This window comes from Pelecanus crispus, chromosome 11 (assembly GCF_030463565.1).
Source record: "Pelecanus crispus isolate bPelCri1 chromosome 11, bPelCri1.pri, whole genome shotgun sequence".
NCBI classification, from domain to species: Eukaryota; Metazoa; Chordata; class Aves; order Pelecaniformes; family Pelecanidae; genus Pelecanus; species Pelecanus crispus.
Window position 1 is genome coordinate 34711712 of NC_134653.1, and position 15343 is coordinate 34727054.

The 15343-nt window shown below is 40.0% G+C and overlaps 1 protein-coding gene across 1 annotated transcript in view; it reads right to left on the bottom strand.

The window, feature by feature from the left end:
• SLC15A4 (solute carrier family 15 member 4) overlaps positions 1–15225 on the bottom strand; it is a 30850-nt gene extending 15625 nt beyond the window's left edge. Inside the window, exons 1-4 of the mRNA XM_009493191.2 lie at positions 14641–15225; positions 6175–6470; positions 5157–5325; positions 4182–4259 (exon numbers count right to left, since the gene is read on the bottom strand). Of these exons, the coding sequence (XP_009491466.2) occupies positions 4182–4259; positions 5157–5325; positions 6175–6470; positions 14641–15210 (1113 nt within the window). The 5' untranslated portion in view covers positions 15211–15225. The remainder of the gene's footprint in view (positions 1–4181; positions 4260–5156; positions 5326–6174; positions 6471–14640) is intronic.
• Between the last annotated feature and the right edge of the window lie 118 nt (positions 15226–15343).

The window sequence follows — 15343 nt, forward strand, 5'->3', positions numbered from 1 at the left end:
ATGAAATGGCCATTAGCATTATCGCAACATCTGAGTTTTTCTGCATACATCCAGAGATATGTTTAATGGAAAAAAATCACTGTCCTTTGGGAGCTTTTCTGCCATTAAGATTTTTTTAGTCATAGAACATTTGTCCGCGGAATGATTGATTGTGCCACTCAAATCTAGTAAACAAAATGTGCAGATTATTTAAATAAATACATCCCAAGATAAATTTTTAAAAGCATTCAGAGTTAGTATTAATGGCGCACAGGTCAGGAAGTGATTTAATGTAATTAAATAGTCCAGACTGTTCTGCTTCCAATGATATACTCTGACAGAATTAAACTTTTTCCTACTTCAGTCATGAAAAATATTTCATAGGCAGGTTCTGTAGTTCTTCCACTATTAAGCTTAGAACTTTCAGAAACATGCCACAGAACAGTAGAAACAGAGTTTTACTAATGTAATACAAAATTCAATTAAAATTAAATTACACTTGTCAAATGAACAAAGAGTATTGTGTAATACATGCATCCTTTCTCATTTGCAAGATTCAGTAATTGACAATGAGACTCCCATCTGTACAAATGAGTCTATTTCTACCAAGCTTAATAATATTTACTGTCTCTTCTGAGCTAAAAAACCAAGACAGTACAGGAAGATTTATAAAAATGTTCTGGTTTGGAGATATTTTTTAAAATTGCATTTAGAACAGTGTGATACTGTACTATGCATCACACTAACTCTTTGACGTAAAATACAAGCACTGCTTGCTCTGTGCGTTTCAGCTGCAGATTCAGTTTTCGATATGAAACTGTTTCTGTGTGTGTGGAAACTCAGGGTTAGAATAGATGAAAATTTTCTAGAGATTATCCAGGATGAGCAAGGGGCCTGTAACAATCTAAAGCTACAGCCACAGTAACAGAGGGAGACAACCAGATTCCCTTAAGGCTACAAATCTGAACCACTGCAACCATCTCAATAGCCCAAGCCCTCAGCCTCTAACGCACCGTGGGCGTGCACCCCTCACGGCAGATGAGAGCCCTATTTCACTGACTGGCTGTAATCACTCCAGTATGGCTGAGATGATGATGAACTGCAAAAACAAGAGTTAGCAAAACGTGAACCTTTAGTTCTTCATAACTTGCATTATAAATAATCCAGCCACCAAGCCAGGAAACATGAAACTGCTACTCTACCCTTAACTGGTTTAGTGATGGACTTGGTAATGTTAGGTTAATGGTTGGACTGGATGATCTTTTCCAACCTAAACGATTCTATGATTCTATAATCAAAGCAGGCGCGTGCACTTTCACAGGAGTTTGCACCAAGAGCACCAAGTCTTGGAGCAACGTCAAGCCATGTCCGTATTAGGCTTTGGCAAAATCTCCAGCTAGCACTAGCGTATCTATGTGGCACATTTTTAGCACTCTCCGCATGCAGACATGTTCTAACAACAGTCATGAAAAATACTATTACTGTCTTGCTCTGCATTACAGTTGTCACTGCAGTTCTCCAAGGAACCCAGGCAAACACTTCCTGGTTCCTAGTTTGCCAACCCCAAAAAGTTATGATGATGGTGGTAACACTGAACTCATCCTAACCTCTCCTTAATGTTTCCCAGGCATTTCAAGATCATGGCTTTGAAAATGGAATAAGAAGCTGGTTTGGCTATATGAAAACATTCAGCAGTTTGATACATAAGATGACATCCATTGCTTAGGAATCTTCATGTACTTTGAAAAATGCACAGTGAATTCTGCTGAGCTAGTAAAATTCTCGCTTATTTTGAAATATTTAGCAAAACTTTAAAACTGTCCATTTCCCTCTCCCTCCCATTCACCTTTTTGTTTGCTTCAAATATCACACCAGCATTAACCTGCGTAACAAAGACTGATTTGTGTAATTAGAGTCAAGTATGTAGGAATTTTTTGTCATTGCTGAATTTGATAAGAAAGAAGAGAAATACCAAATGCCTCTGGCACTGCTGTATTTCATACAATCAATCACTTGGGGGATTTTTGTTTAAAATGTATGCTTTTCCATTTTCTATGCTATCAGGAGCCTGCAAATTAAAAGGGCATACACATATTTCACTCTTCTCATATCAAGAGAAAATATGTCTTTATTAGTATTGGGCAGAGGTGCCTAGAAGAGCTTAAGGAACACCTAGACCTGATAAGCTACAATGCTGCTCATGTGAAATGTTGTATTACCGCCCCTTTTCTTAATTACCTCAAATCACTTAAATTTGGAGACACCAAAGTAGTCAGAATTGCCTTCAAAGATACTACCTACATAATGTAGACTACAGGTCAGCATCCTTCAGGCAAACCACATACCAAGGAAGACAGCAAAAATCAAATTAACTTACTTGACTTATGCTGCTAGATCACAGCAAAGTATTTCAAAATAAAACAAGAACAACAACACAACTGATGCACTGCAGAAAAAGGAGCCAGTCACTGTTACGCAAGATAGAAAATAATTATTTAGAAGTATCAAGACAGGCTAGGATCACTGTTCCATTATCCTTGCCTCAAATTCTGCATACTTTAAGTAAAAATAAAGCCAGGTAACTAGCTTCTAAAGCCACACTTTTAAGTCAGAAAAAGTGGCTGCATAGCATGAGTGGTATTTCAAAGTCTTTTCAGCAAAACCAAACAATGAAAGCCATTATTTTTTGAACTAATTTAATTAAACGTAATGCTCTACTTACAACTTGAAAACAATTCTAACACCCAAAAAGGCAGTGAGGAAAGCTCAGTTTGATAACCAAAGTTCCAGATTCATTTCTACAATAAATAGTCAGACTGACAATATTTTTATTTTTAACATCCAGACTGACAATGGGACTCAAGTCCGGTGTGCACTTTGTTAGAAGAAAGTTCACTTCTCTAGTCCAACCATGACAATGTTCTAACAAGACAGTCATGTGGTTCATAATAACAGGAAAAAACCTAAGAGTCCCATCTCATATGCGAGCAATAAAGAAATGTGAAAAGCTCAATGAAAAGAGCAAAACAGGTGAAATATAAAAATTTAAATGTACTAACCTGTATTAAAGTAGAATTAGGTATATGCTAAAAAAACAACCATCCTGGATGTAGTCCACAATTAAAATTGATGCAACTAAAACAGAAGCCTCAGACTAACTAGAATCTTTGAATAAGAAAATATCTTATTTTTAAATGAACAGGCAACTCAAACACCACAAAACTGAACCTTGAAGTGAAAGTGGCAATGGCTTTCCATGCCCAAAAGCTATGCAAAAAAAATACAGAGAGAACTCTGTTGGAGAAATTGCTTTAGATCCTTTTGTTGATGGCACATATTTAACCGAACAAGTCTCAGACTACTCTTTCTTTAGTTTTTTTAACTGTGTAAAAGTAACTAACTAGTATTGATTGGTTTAGAAGTCTTACTTAGCCAGTATCACTAACTTCCATTAAGCCTCCAGCTGTGATTCAAAAGCAGCTCAGTTTTCAAGCAAGTTCAGAGAAAAATTAAGTGCAAGCATTTTTTATTTTTGATCTGTAAAAAGAAGACTAAAGCCATTCTGTCTTATTGATATTAATTTTAAATAAAACAGAAGAATCTTAATTTTAAAAGAACATTTAGTAAGCCTGTTAATAACTTAGATTTATACTTTTTTGGTTTTACTTCTCAGTACTGTTTCTGCAATTACGTGATGCCAGCCTTTCTTGAGAAATATTGATTGAACAACTTCCTTCAATATGCTAAACTGATTCAAGGTAAAGTGAATATTGATTAAGCAATATAAAGTTACAAATGTATCTCCGATTCCAAATTTGCAAATACTAATGTTTCAGTTAAGTATGGGTATTCCTACTGAGTTTGTAGGAATGCTTCTTTACTACTTACAACTTTGAAAACTTAGGGCATATAGATCTATAAGCTTTCTTCAAAGATCATACTTTGTCCACTGAAAGATAATGACGCTCTTAATTAAAGCAGTGAAAATTATCTGAATACATTCAAAACAGGATGGTGTGCACTCCATATACTAGGTATGCCAAAATCTCTGTATTATGCATCGTGCTTCCAAATGCCTGATGTCTGTGGCCATCGATTCCCAGGAAGTTAAGGCAGTGACTATGGGAATTTTTGTACAATACTTACCTATTTTGCATTTCAACTAAAGAAAACATACTTTTCACTTCTTTTGCCCTGCTTACCGTATGAATAGAGTTGGTGTCATTTGATATTTCAGGAATTTTCAGATGGAGACTCTGCAATACATATGTTGTCTGCATCTAGCATGAGGAAAGATGAGTTGAGATTACTTGGACAAAGAGTACTGAGAGGAAAGTATTTTTACATTTTTAATAATCAACAAAGATTATACCAGAGGTAAAGTGCTAATATGGCAAAACAAAAAAAATTATCGTTAGACCATTGCAAGATTTTTTTTAACCCTTAGATTTATTTTTACTGAAAGCACAAAGAACCGTTCACGTGACTTTAAAAACAATTTCTGCATGTTTTTCTCCCAAAACATATTTGCTATCCTAATTCATCTCACTAAGACAGAAGAACCAGAAAGGAATTAATTAAAATGAAACCTAGACCACTTACCCTGGCCTATCTGACTCTATTTACGAAAGAGCCCCCAGAAAAATGTGAAATTAGATACTCTGGCATACTGGTAAGCTAAAACAGCTTTCCACAACAATTCTACCTAGCAAATAAAAAAATTCAGAAGCAGCTACCATCACACAGTATTATTTTTGCTAACATAATGTTATTAAAATTATTCCTGAGATGCAACCCCAGGTGTGTGAAAGACAAGTAGTTAACGTTATTGAACACACGGGTATTAAACAAGTGAAACTGTCGATACCAGGGTTCTGAAAAATCCTCATCAATATTCATCATCTTTAGAATCACAGCTACTGAACACTAACTGTAAGTAAACCTTATAGAACAGTTTTCCCCCAAAAGCTTTTGTGCGTTTCCTCCAGGTAACTGCTCTGGGGGGTAGTTTTCAGACAGGAGTTAGACTTATAACCCAGGCTCAGAATTGCAACTTAATGCTACTGCCCCGAGGCCTTTCAAATACAACTGGGAGAAGAAGTAGTTATGGCCCTTAAATTAGAAATTATGGTTTTTAGACATGTAAAATAAAAATGTAACCATCTGGAACTACTCACTTGAAAATACACTGTCCAGTAAGGTATTAAAGCCAAAAAGACAGGGATAATCTTGACGAGAGCTTTCACATCTTCTACTTTATCTTCTCTGAATGGGCCCCCACGAGACAGCTTGGCCATCTCAAACAGGCTTTGCTTGCGAGGTTGCTGAAGTACTCCCTGGCCTTCGCTTTTGAAAAGAATTTGAAATGTTTAGTTAAACAACAAAAATTGATGTAACTGGCAATCTTGTGACACTTGATTATAAAAAGCTCATGCATTCCCAAAGTAAATTGCTCGTGTACACTCCAGCAAAACAGCTAGGCCAGAATGGATCATCAGCAGGTGAAAGCACAAGCTGAAAACTTCCATTATAAAGGTTTCCTTACTTCACATCCTCCCCCCACCACACATAAGTAAAGTTCTGCACTGCAGTGCCATAAGAAACAGTATCACAAAATACAGGTTATTCTAATTGACTGAATTGTTTTGCAATCTGAATACACGAAAGCCGGTTGCAGAGGAGGCACCTGACACCTCTTATCATCAGTGACTACATTCAGCCACCAGTATTCCATGGGCATCTCTTAAGAGGGGAGTAACCATTCGGAAAGCAAAAAGCCAGTACGCATTTTGGCTGCCCACCAAGCCACTTACAACATGAAGTGCAGATGATAGTGGTTTTCAGATCAGAAGGCATACAGCAGAGAAGAAAGGTAACTAATGCTTAAAAGCAGCATACTTAGGTTACGTTACACTTTCAGAAACTCTGAACTGGCAAGAAATAGCATTCAACTGAAAATAAGAGACTTCATTGGGCATGGAGATCCAGTGAACTCAAAATGCACCTCTCCTTCATCCCAGAACTCCCAGAAAATATCTCCAGGACTCCAATTTTCCAGTTCCAGTTCTCAAAGCAAAACTGCATATTCTAGTGTATTCTCTAGTGTGACTTACTGCCAGTTAGTTTGAACTAACTAGTTGCATCTTTTAGGCTGATTCACTGAATTCAGACTATACAGAAGAGCTCATTACAAACCTATTAGCTGAACGTTCCACATGTCTCTTTCTTGAGCAACAGGAATATGCAAGAATTTTAAACATGTCTGTGAAGGCACTGCCATCAGGCGGTTTTGTGATGAAGAAACTCTGACCACATAAGAAAACCATGAATGAAATCCCAATGCAAACTGTCGGGATACTATATCCAATAACAAAGCTCACATTCTGTTGAATGTATGCAATGCCTCCCAGAGAGAGAATAGCTCCCAAATTAATGCTCCAATAAAACCAATTAAAAAATCTTCTTGTGGCTTCTGGACCCCGATCTTTGACCTGGAAAAGATTAAAAGCAAGTCATTCAGTTTCTGAAGAAGATGAAGCCTGTTTATTCAAATTCAATCAAGTTCAATGCACTGAAGAGTTTAGGTTTAATTTAGAGTCATACTGAAATGATTTCAGTGGTCTGGGCTTAGCATGGTATTTGATGAAATGACACCTTACTGAGCTACCCCACTGTATAGTGATCTTACAGAAGTTCAGCACAGGGATAGAAAAGCCATACAATACTAAACCACATAGCTTCCCCACAGAGGTCGATATTATTTCTACTGCATTATCTCTGCTTTGGTCATTTCTCTAGACAAAGCTCACTCAGATTAATGTCCCACAGTCAACAGAAGTTGAAATAACTATTTTTTAGTTTAAAAAAAAAAAATCAATCTACCTAAAAATTCATGTATTAGTAGTATTGCAACAATTGCTTCTGCCAACTGTATACACATAGCAGTTAACCATATTCCATTTTCTAAGTCTCAAATGACTACTTGGTAATTAAAGCACAAATGTAAACTTTAACACAGTCCTAACGCCTCTCACCAGAACATAAATTGAAGATTTGCCATTATGATCTTAAAAAAAAAAAAAAAAAAATTAAATTTGGGTTGCCTGGGGTGTCACAAGGCCCCAGTAAGCACTTATCCCTCTATTAAGTCAGCACTGTTCATAGCGCTATTCTTCTCCCTGAAGCTCTCAATGTCTCTCCAGTGAAAGTAAAGGCATCCCTGGCTTATAGAATTATCCTGCACAGTTTTCACCATCACTCTTTATTCTGTATTGCCTACCATAAATCACCCCATGTTTTGTAATTAAGTCACAGGAACCCAGCATCACTCATAAGATGTGATGTAAGAGAAATTATGCAAGTCAAAATTTGAAATTCATTAAAAAGATCAATTAGACTATAGAAGAATTCATAATACCAATTCGTCACTGTTTTATGACTGAAAGGCCATTAACAGTGACTAGCAAGTCAGTGCCATGCACCAGTCTTGCCGAGTCAGTTGTTTTTGATTTCTAATTGCAAGTTTCTCTTCCTCATTTGCCAGATCTTCAAAAGATCTGTGTTTAGTTCACAATATGAAAAGCAAGCTATGTCTTGAAAGAAGTTTTTAACATTGTCAGTTCTGATTTACAGCTTCAAGTTTCTCAGTGGTGCACAAACCCATCTGTATCATTTAACCAAGCCTAATGAAAGAAATGTTAGGGCATCTATTCCTACACATAGGTAATAGCATTGTTAGGCATTCAGGTAGGTCTGTTAGCATGTCAAATACAACCCTGGAGCCTAAACCCAAGAAATTCTCCCTTTCCAGTTTCAACTTGGTACTCATTTCCTAATTTTAACAGTCATCACCTGCAGTAGTGCATCAAGCTACGAATTCCTTCTAGACCCCAAATGGCAGCAGGATATTAGCAAACAATTCCATCGTAAACCCAGTGCTCCAACTTATCTAAAGAGTTAGCAATCTATTTTATGAAGTTTCCATTTCTTCACCATAAAGTCTACTTCTGCAAGTAAGATGACTTTCCATCCTCCCTCTTACAAATGACCTTGCTCACATCTATGCAAAGAAAAGCTGGGAGATGAAAGCAAACTTTGATACAGGTAAGAACAGGGCAAGCACAGCATGATGTGTATCAAGTATTATCCCAGCCTACAACCATTAGCTCCTCAAAACTTCCTGAACCAGGGATGGCTTCTATCTACTTAATAAATTCCTCTCCATGAACTTGTCCAGCCTGCCTCTGAACCCAGGTCAGCTTTCAGAATCCATAATATCCTGTGGCAAAGAGTTCCCCAGCTAATACACGGTGGGAAGAACCGCCTCCGTTTGTCTGTTTTGAACCTGCCCTGTACCAGCCTCACTCGTTTTACCTAGTTCCAGGAAACAACAGAAGACTGCTGAGCTTTATCCCATCCCTGGTCCATTTCCTCCTCTCTCCCCCAACCACTATGTCCACAAACCGCCGTCACATCTTCCTTCTAGCCGCCTTTTCAGAGATAGGAAGTTGTAGACTGTTTCATGATTCCTTGCATGGAAACTACTGACCGTGTCTGTGGCCCTTCCCTGAAACTTCCTTCTCCATCTCCAGTATCCTTTTTGAAAGAGTGACCAAAAAGGAATGCAATGCTCAAGGGACAGACGCACCATAGACTTACAATGGAAAGAATCCATTTTCTGCTTCCTTATCAAACTAAAAATCACACCACAGCCACGTTTGAAATGCCACTATGGCATTTTATTGACAAACATTAATAACTTAATAAAAATCACACTGAACTAGCTGCTGGAATATCTTGTCAGAGTGGAAGAACTCTGAAGATGTCTTACCAAAACCGGAAAACACAACAGAGTCAAAAGGCAATCCTTGTAGTTCCTTGCAAACATCACATTGGCTGCCCCAAATATTAGCTATATTACATTTACAGTGGACTACTCAAAGTTTCCCCTTGCTGGCTATTACTTGAGCTGTGTGACAGCAGAAAATAGATTGGTTTATTCTCTTCCTAAGTAGACGCTACATTCTAATAAGGGACCAAGAAGAAGAAAACCTTGTTAGAATTCTATTATTTTATTTTTATCAAGGACAAGTATTTTTCATAAAACTGCAGGAATCCTCCTTTTCCCCCTTATGCTTGCATTATTTTCAATCACCCAAGCAGAAAGAAAAATCAATCACTCCCTCTGCTCAATTTTATCTGTGCTCAAGCATAGCAGCATTCTCCTTGTGGGGCCAACATCACCAGCTTCATTATATTCTTAACATCCTACCAGCAACTGCAGCAGGAAAATGATGCACGTAAATGGCGCAAGTGTGGTGTGGGTCCTGGATCGAATCTGTTCTGTGGGCTAAGGGTTCCACATCCCTGCACTGAAAGTCAAAATATGTATGTTTAAAAGATTCTGTCCCCATCACAACAAAACAGCTTAAAAACAGTAGTAGTGCCTACAAGGTACGAAAAAGGTCGCCTTCTTGGATTTACCATGGTTTAGTCAGTTCCTTACAACAGGAAAACACAAACAGTATCAGTCAAATGCCATGGCTAGAGTGCAAGGCTTCCTATCACCGAATAAACTGTAATAAAACTGTTTCAAAGGTGCCCTGACTCAAATGAACATTAGCAAGTATCTGATACACACAATTAATTTGCTCTAGGTAACATGTTGTTTTGCAAATGAGCTCAGATTCAGACATTTTCCACAGAATTTACCAGTGTTGGACAGCTGTCACTTATTTAGATCAACTCCCACTGCGTAATATCCAGCCCTGAGTCTCCAGTTCACTGTTCTGCATTCTTCAAACCTTTCACACCTTTTTTCCCTACTAAATGGGACAGCACATCATTCTCCAGGAACACTAAGGAACAATCCAGTAGTGCTGCTCCTTCAATAAAAATACAGAATGACCTACTGTACCATACAAGGAGGAACCCAGTTTCCCTAATTTTCCTCTTTTAAACTATAAGGCACATTTTAATTAAAAAAACCCAAAACACACAAAACCCAAAAGACAACCCCCCCTCCCCAAAAAAAAAACCTAAACAAAAAACCCACACAAAAAACCACCACCAAGCAAGAAATTAAGGAAATTAGCAACTCTAAGCTTTCTGGCCACAGCTGCTTTGTCAGTCATTGGCCACATGTCAATGCTGCCTGCATTCAGGTGGGCCTCTAAAGAGGAAATAAAATAATCTTGCTACTTTCAAGACACCTAATATAATTTTTGCCAAAGAAAATCTAACCTAACACTTGATTTTTCTACAGTCCAAGAGGTGTTTTTCTTGATATATCTGATAACGATCCTTTACATATAGTTAATCCAAATGCAGAAAGAAAAGCACAGTGACATTCTGAGTTTTATGACTGGGACCTACACAACACTGGATTTGAAAATAGTAAAGGAATAGTAATAGTTCTCAAAATCAAAATTTCTAATACAAAACACTTGTATCCAACTGATTACGACCAGTTTTCACGATAAAGAATCCTGAGTGGCTGGAACACTATGGGAACACACTGGGAACGGTGTAATCATTAGGTTATTTACAGCCACTTTCAGCAGAGGACACATCAGCTGTGTAACTCTGCACTGCAGTACTCTAAACTCATTTAGGACATAAGGTTAACATCTTACAATCAGAACAAAATTTTAAACGCAACTAAAACAAAGAAAGAGAGAAAGAGTAACTAGATCTTTAGTTACAACACCTGACGAGAAGTCATGACAAATATCTGACCGACAGCAACTTCCACAGCACAGCTGTCCCTAAAGTTAATACTCAGACCTCATTCTGGCTTAGAAGAAAGACGATCGCTTGCTGAATTATCCCTCCCCTGGATTTTTCAACACCAACATCTTTCTTAGGAGATGATCCAAGTACCAACCAAAGCAGTTCACACAGCTTGAAAGCAAAAATATTACACAGTTCAGATATTAAGATTCTACCAGATTCTCCTGATTTTTGTGTACAGAGCCAGGAATCTACATGAGCATCATTGCTTCTCCATAGTTTCTGTGTTTAGATGCTTTGCTTTGTCACAAAGTAATTTCCTAGCTCTCCACAGCTAGGTCAGTTTCAAAGAAGCGGTTTTCCACAGGATTTCTTATTTTTGCCGCAGCTAGTGCCTATCCGGTGCCTACCATTCTACTGTGACATCTGATTTCTGGCATCAACTTCTAATGAAGTCAAGTATTTCCTAAACCCCAACATTTCAGAGTTCCAGTATGTCATAATCTTCCCTCTCCCCCTCTTCACATCATGACAGATCCAAAGCTATGACCTCCTATTTGATTCACATAAAAGGAAAGAGAAGATTATTTAGCAGTTACTGACATTAGCAGTTTTCATTTGTTCCTACAATCAGCTGACAGTCACAAGCGACAAATGTAACAAAAACATCCAAACTTATTCCAGCCAACTATGTGAGCAGTTGCACAACAGAGCAAGGATGAAAATGTAGAAGCTTACCCTCGTCCTCAGGCTACAAAAGGAAGAGCAATGGCAACAGTTTTCCACAGTCAAATTTACGCTTACAGAATTCTGACCTTCTAATCCATCGCTACAGACACCAGTTGTTCTGTGAGAGCAGCTGGAGAGAGCTCCATAACAGAGCTACACAGTACTACTCACTTGCTGTATAATTTCAAGTTTTTATACTAAAGTTTGGCCAGTCCACATTCAAAGTCTGCTTCCTCTCACTAGCGTCATATCTATTCTATTTCTGTCAGAACCAGAAACAAATTACTACTGCCCATGTGAATGCCACAACTTCAGTTTTTAAACTGTTATCTGCAGAGTCTCAGATGTCCATAATCTCCTAAGAAGTTCAACAACAACAAAAAAGTAACTTGCAGTTAGTGACCTTCAATTCTTTATACATGGTCCCCCTATTCTTCCCCAGAGGCTGGAAAATCTAAGTTCTACAAAAAAATAAATAAAGGTTGGAAAATCACTCTAAAGCCATCTTCACACCAGCAGTTTCCAATAGCGTCCTGCCTCTGGCGATGCAACTGTAACAACAACAAAGGTAGAGGATTTTTGGCAGGTTATGGACTGATGGCTTTAATGCCTATGATGGCAATTCAGAAAGGAGATACACTGTGGGTTAAAACTAGCGCCGCTAATCACCATTATTCCCCCAAAAGATTCATCTAGAATTAGAACGACGATGATAGCTGATACTAGATCAGTAGTCTACCACTAATATTGGCGTCAACGTTGAAGCTAAACCAGCTTTCACAATAACGAGGGACAGTCATATTGTTTCCTAACTACAGAAAGTCACAAACTGCTCCATAGAACAGGAAGTGACTGCAAAACGCTCGCACTTAAAAGGGGAACTGGAAAGCGCCAGGTTATACATATCACATGATATAAAACACTATTCTGAGAACCATCAGTTCAGATTCAGACTTGTACAATGGATCAGTCTGCAACTTCTAGAAAAACAGCTCTTATTCATAAACACAGTTAAGTAAAGCTGGTCTGTACCTGGTTTGCAGTAACTGGGATTTTGCTAAGCTGACTGGCAAAAGTCATACACCAACTCTACTTAGTCACTTGTAACAGCACTTCTGAAAGCATCCATTTAACAGAAATTAAGCAACTACATCTTTTTAACCTCAGAGGAAAAGAAGTATTGGAATTCGGTTCCCAATTTTCCACAAAGTGATTCTTTTCTTCTAAATAAAAAAAATTCCTCATTATATTTGGGTTCTCCACCCAAATTATAGATCATCTGTTAAAACTGAAAAACTTACATGAATTTTTAAGAGATCTGCAATGAAATGTAATTAACAATATCTGAAAGGCAGTTCATGTCAGCTAAAGTACACAATACACAATTCGCATTTTCCTTTGTTTGGTATTTAAGGGAAAGAGGACAAATCTTACCAACACACGTCCAGCCAAAACACGTTTGCATTGTATTCTGGCCTCCCAAGAATGTGCCTCTGGGAGACAGACTTTACTCTCAGCAATATATATCCATCTACGCAGCAGTTTGCTACATTCCTATGCAGGGAGAAGGCACCCAAGAGGGCCCAAAACTGCACAACAAGGTAAGTGGTATGCTGTAATATATTTAACAATAGATAAGCCAGAAAAACAGAGAAGGGGAAAAACTCAGTCCTCAGCAGAGCTCTACTGATTATTATGAACCAGAAAGGAGTATTTCTTTTGCTTCACCCTACATAAATCACTGTGAATTATCTGCAAACCTAGCCAAAAACTGTTTTCCATGAAATCCTGGGGGGAAAGCCTTTAAGAAATCCAGCTACAACAGCTACAGTTCTATTGGCAATCGTTCCTCTTTTGCTCTGTTCCTGCCATTATTTACCTCTTATATTTAACGTTCATAAAGCGTTCGGGGGATAAGCAGTCAGTTTTGAAAAACACCTTACAAGATAAAGTCATATTAAAGCTATTTCACTTGATGGGCTCATGCTGGCTTAGACAGAACCAATACACTGGGGACACGCAATCCTAGGCTATAATAATGTTTTACATTTATATACTGCCTCTCACCCAGAACTCCAGAATTTATAATATATGAAATGCCAAAGAATGACAAATGTAAACTGCACAGCAGAGAACACAGGTATGTTCGGCAAAGATACTGAGGTAGATCCTACCTCTCCCAAGGAATTTCATGGCAGTTCTCATACCTGCACTAACCAGAACTCAATGGGCCAGTAAACAGACATGCACCTGGATTGGAGGTGTGTTCCTTGCTTTGTCATCGAGAATGGTTTGGTTAGAAAAGCTGCTCAGTACCTAAGCATCTGAAATTCTCAATTTGTAAAGCAGAAATTACATTCCAATTCAACATCAGAGTCAGCATACTACCTTAACGTAAGATTGTAAAAAAATACATGCAACAGCGCATTCCAGTTGATACGGAACTATGAGCTGTCCCTCAAATATCTTCTGTAAAGCCACTTGGTCCCGCAGTGATGATCCAATGAAAGATATCACTGAAGTGGATCCGAGTAAGATCGTTTGACAGGACGTGTCCTTATGGGAACAGCCCAGGTAACATGCTTACCATGTTGAGAGCACCTTCCCACCTGTCACTGGCGCAACATTAGCCTGCACAAAAATATCCCTCAAGGGCACAGTGAAGTCCAAAGAACATCTAAAGCATAAGAAACTGATTGTTCTCTAACCATTTACCACAGGATGATAAAGGCCTCTCACCACTGCCCTAGAATGCCCACGCTATCTTTGCCAAAGCTAAAATGTGTATCAGATATTTCACCTGATGAGCTCTGAGGTCAAGTTAACTGGATACAAACTCCACAATGGAGGATAATTAACAATCTACTTAGTGGCCGCTACATATTCAACCCAACACCTCAAGATAGCGATGGCTTAGCCAAATCAGGTACCACACCTAAGGCAGGGCTACCAGCAAACCAAGGGTCGCAAGATATCAGACACCACACAAGCCACCAAAATTATATCAAACAGCGTACAACTTAACAGCTTGCATTACACAAGCTGGATGATCTGATTCCCTCTGAGACTTCACACCTCCAGAGATGTGACGCAGTAGGCACGCTGTCCATCCCACCAAAGCCCCTCTGCATGACTGACAGCCATCCCCCGGTTCAGATCGGCACCCACCAACGATTCGGCAGCTGCCAAAGAATACTTGACCTGGTCTGCCCCAAAAGGGGTGATGTTGGCCTTGACCGACCCGACGCCCAGCCCCACGAGGACCAGTCCGACGAAGGTGGCGGTGGCACAGTAGCGGGTGGCTCCCACCTGGGAGCAAGGCGCCATGGTGGCATTGGCCGCCGGAGAGGAGCAGTTCTCTACAGGGAACAAGGGGATGTCCCCGCAGAGGCCCTGGCGGGTGTGCGGTGCGGCGATGACGGGGAAGGCCAGCATGCCCAGCAGGTAGAGCGCCATGCTGAGCAGGATGGTGCCAAACTTGCCCAGGAGGGCGTCAGCCAGCCAGCCACCGAAAGGCGACACCAGGTAGGTGATGCCCATGAAGAGCAGCAGGGCCTGGCTGGCCTGGGCACCCTCCCAGCCGTAGGGAGGCCCGTTGAGGAACAGCACCAGGTTGGAGGTGATGCCGTAGAAGGCCACTCGCTCCAGCAGCTCGGCCAGCAGCACGGCGGCGCAGGCCAACCGCCGCCCGTGGAAAGCGCTGCTCGCCGCCCGCCCGCGCTCCCCGCTGCTCAGCAAGGGGCTGCGCTCGCTCGGCTCGGCCTCCTCCATGGCGTTCCCTCCTGCCCGGCCCCACGGCAGCCCCGCCGCACTTCCCGGCCCGCCCGGAGGAAAGTTCGCCGCCGCCGTCGCACGGCGGGGCCCGGCCCGCCCACGCGGGGGGGAGGGCGCGACGCCATTGGCT